The following is a 4,080-nucleotide window of genomic DNA, read 5'->3' on the forward strand; positions in this document are numbered from 1 at the left end:
TGAACCGCTGTCACTCTGATACAAGCTGGTTCTATACTCATGACTCCCCCCAGCCGGCCACCAGGTAGAGATGGGGACACTGAGGCGCAGAGGTGACAGCTGTGGCCCAGGCCTCATCTCTGCCGCCAGAGCCTGGTTTGTCGAACACTGATAGAGTCTTTTCCTTTCATGGCTTTCCTTTTGAAATGAACTTTTACTACCATAAATGGAAAACCTGTCTCACTTGTCACAAGAGGACGGCAGTGGCAGCAATAAATATCACCAAAGCAGCGACATTAATAAGCTGCTACTCCCTCGCTGCCTGTGGCCAGCTCTGTTCTCTTGTTCAAGTGTGAAAGGACGGGTGCACACGCCCGCCACCCCGAGCCTTTGTCTTGGAGACATTCAGGCCATCTGAAAGAAACCAAGAAGGCAAGCCTGGCTCCTGTGCGTTGGGTGTTTAAAGCTGTCGCTGAGCTCCCCCTGCAGTCCTGAACCCAGACATCCGTGTGCTCTGGGGTAGGACTGCACTACCCTGAAAGATCGGCAGGCCTCTGTTGCTTTATCATCCACCGCCTAGGGGCAGAGTCCAGGAGAGACGGCCTTGGGCATGGCAGCTGGGAGCAGGTCATCGCTGTAGCTCCTAGCTGGCTGGGCTGAGTCTCACCACGCGTTGGTGTCACCATTTCCTTCTCACAAATAGTGAGGGCCCGAGGCATAAAAAGGGGGGAAACAGACCAGTTGGAGGGAGGGACTGGGTCTCCTGGGTTGGGTACCGATGCGATCTGCATACTGAGCTTGAACTTGTTGCCCCAGGTCCGCGGGGGGCTAGCCCCCAGCCCGGCCGTCTGTAGGGGAGCCTGCGGTGACCTTGCGTCTGCTTTTTTGCAGGTGGACCCCAGAGCCATCTCAGTGCTAGCCAAGTGGCAGAACTCGTATAGCATCAAAGTCATCCTGCAGGAGTGATGTCTAAAGAGAACATGAAGCTCCTGCAGCTGCCAGAAGGACAGTGCTACAGCAATTAATCAGAAAGAACACAGGCCCTCCCCCATCTGACTTAAGCAGTCTTCATTTTCCATAGAAGTCAATTTTCGAGATACAGTCTTGTAGACCTCAAAGTACTGGAAAGGAAGCTCCCATTCAAAGGCAATTTATTTTAAGATACTGTAAACGATACTAATTTCTTGTCCATTTGAGATACATGAATTGCGTTATAACAGATCACCCTGTCGAGTGTAACCACTGTCCACGTAGTTGAACTTCTGGGATCAAGAGAGTGTATTTAAATTGGTCCCCATCAGACCTGGTGGGGCACGTCTAACTCAACTGTGAAAAGACACATCACACAATCACCTTGCTGCTGATCACATGGCCTGGGGTCTCTGCCTTCTCCCCCTGCCTCTTCCCTTGCCCTCCCTGCAACAGCCCTCCGGCGTGGGGTGCTCGTTAGAGTAGATGTGAAGGTTTCCGGTCGCAGCCTGTGGGACTGCTGGGTGTGTGGGGTGCTCTACCTGCACCCCTGGTTTCTTTTTTTTTTTTTAAGTCTTAATTGATCCCCCACCTCCAAGCCATCCCACCTGTCCCCCTGTCCTCCACTCCCGCCCTCGGCCGAAGCATAGATTGTAACCCCCTTCCCCTCTGAAATTGGCCTTCGGTGAGGAATTCAGGGCTCTCCCCCCATATCTTCTGTCCCCTACCTTTATCGAGGGGTGCTGCTTTTCCTTCCTCCTCAAGTCCCCTTTGCACCGTCACTACCCGATGCTCCCCGTGGCACTGCCCTGCGTGGGCGGAGCTGGCAGGTTGGGTCGGGAAGAGGCCCTGACCTCCACGCTCAGTGCGCTCCCCGCCAGCCCGGGAAGTGAGTGCCACCCTCGCCGTGGTCCTTGCCTACGTGGTTTTTAGGTTTTCCGCTCAGGTTCGATGACATGAGAAGAGCTGTCACCAGGGTTACTCAGACCTGCCGGCTCGCAGAGCCCCCGGCAGCCGAACTCGGAGAGAGGCCACACGAAGACACCAGTAAGCACACATCCCTTCGAATGATCGTTTTCTTGTCCCGTAATTGCTTTTGCTTTTAAAATGGAAGACGTTTTCAGCAGGGCTCGCATCTGGTCATCCTTGCAACCCATTCGGGTCTGGTTTGGAACCTGACAACTGGAACAAAAAGAACCTTGACCTCGGTGCGTCTCCGGCTCTGGTGCTGCCACCGCCTTCACATCCTCAGCAGGGACTAAGCAAGGACTGCGTCCGCGGAGCCCGAGCCACGGGCGGGACTTCCTGGCACGCGGCTGCGTGAGTCCGCCATCTGTTCAGGACCACTGCATGCTGACATGTGGGTGCCAACCGAATAGAAGCAATTCATTGTGTTCCTACCTTTTTTTTTTTTTAATTTGTATAAAACCACCTTTTGAAGCAGCAACTATCAAGTTTGAAAAGCAATTGATATTTCCATTCATCTTTTTTTCTGGGGAAAACCTTAGTTCTAAGGATTTAACACCCTGTAAGTAAAGTTTAACATAACAGTATTCCATAAGCAGCCTTTTTATTGTCAGATCATTGCCTGATTTTAATATAATAAAAGAAAGTGTGCGTTACTATTTAACAGGCTGTGTGCTCCTTCTCTTGACGGGGCAGCGTTTCATGCTTTTGGTGCTATGGGTGTCCAGCTGACATCCTCACAGGGGTCAGCACGCTTTTTCTAGAAAGAGCTTAAATTAATGACCATGTAGGATGTGCAGGCCAAGAGGCAAAACCCAGGGTGTCGTGTGAGTACCAATAACTGGGAGAAACCATTTCCATCAGTTTTTTGCCTTTTTGGGGGGCAGGAGGGGGCTGGTAAAATGTTAAATGGAGGGACCAGCAGATGGCATAATGGTTATGTCCTAGACTCCCACGTACTTGATCCGGTTCGAGTCCCAGACCCAGCGGTTACAAGCTCACACCAGGCCCGTGTGCATGCATGCCCAAAATTCTGAGAGGAGAGAGGAGGAGAGGGGATTGTGGCGTGGCCATACCCCCGGAGGTAATTTCTCACTGTCTGTCTGTCTCTGTCTCAGGCGAGCTCGTGTACCCTATCGCCAAAATTTCTCTTAAAAACATTAAAGTACAGCTTTTTTTGTATTGCTGGTCAGCTACTGAAGGGAGTTATTTTAGGGAGTACCTTTTTGCTTAGCTGGGGATCAAAGCTGAGTCTTCCCTGCCATGAGATCAACCGTGAGTGTGCTCAGATCCGCCTCCATTCGCTAGACTGTGCACAGCAGTGGGCCGTGCTTGCCGACCCGCCCTGAGCGCCCGTGGTCTAAAAGGGGTTCTTCCTTCGGTTCCACTTAATGGGGCTCCACCAGCAGCTGCACAGTGGCAGGACCTTGCCTTCTCTGGAAGAAGACTCCGTTGGCCGGCACGTGTGTCTCCGTGTGATGGTTGAGAGGTCTGTGTGCACCCACTTCGAGGGCCAGGGGCGTGTCTAGCTATTTCACCCGGGATTTGAACTTCCCACTGCTGAGAGACAGGGCCGTGGTGTTCTTGTGGCAGGGGCTGGCCATGCCCTTCGGGCCGTGGGGACCAGCTCAGGTCAGAACTAGCTGCTAGGGAGAGGCCAGGTCGTCTGACAGGCCGCCTCCAGGAAGTCCTGCCCGGCTTTCTGCCCAAAGGTCTCGGTCGTCCTCTGGAGCAAACTGCTGCCTTCTATCGTCTCTCCAAAGGGAGAGGACAGAGAAGGTTCTGGGATTGTTTCAAAATGCAGCTGGAAACCCTAAAGCAGATTCAGGGCTAAGACTAAAGGCGACACCTGTCCCAAGCTGGGAACTAAGAGGAAGATGAGGCCCGTGCCACTCCTGGAGGGTGGCACTGAGCTTGGGGTCGCCCGAGCTGACATGCAGTAGAACCCTCTTGCCAGCAGTTTGCACCTGTCCTGTAGGTTTGCAGGTGGTCTGAGGTTTATGGGTGGGGCACATGAGTGCTGGCCCGAGGTCAGAACGCCACCACGGCAGTCCCCGGGCTGCCAGGTCTGCACCGGGAGGAGCCGCCGCCCTTCATCTTCGGTGCGTAGGGCTGCAGAGTGTGGGGCCGTCTCCATGACGGCTGGGAAGGTGAGGAGGCGTGGGT

The 4,080-nt window shown here is 53.7% G+C and overlaps 1 protein-coding gene across 1 annotated transcript in view; it reads left to right on the forward strand.

The window, feature by feature from the left end:
* UBE2V1 (ubiquitin conjugating enzyme E2 V1) overlaps positions 1–2,501 on the forward strand; it is a 30,771-nt gene extending 28,270 nt beyond the window's left edge. Inside the window, 2 exon segments of the mRNA XM_014591211.2 lie at positions 871–940; positions 943–2,501. Of these exon segments, the coding sequence (XP_014446697.1) occupies positions 871–940; positions 943–1,004 (132 nt within the window). The 3' untranslated portion in view covers positions 1,005–2,501.
* The last annotated feature ends 1,579 nt before the right edge of the window (positions 2,502–4,080 follow it).

Source organism: Tupaia chinensis, unplaced genomic scaffold, assembly GCF_000334495.1.
Source record: "Tupaia chinensis unplaced genomic scaffold, TupChi_1.0 Scaffold000049_1, whole genome shotgun sequence".
NCBI lineage: Eukaryota > Metazoa > Chordata > Mammalia > Scandentia > Tupaiidae > Tupaia > Tupaia belangeri.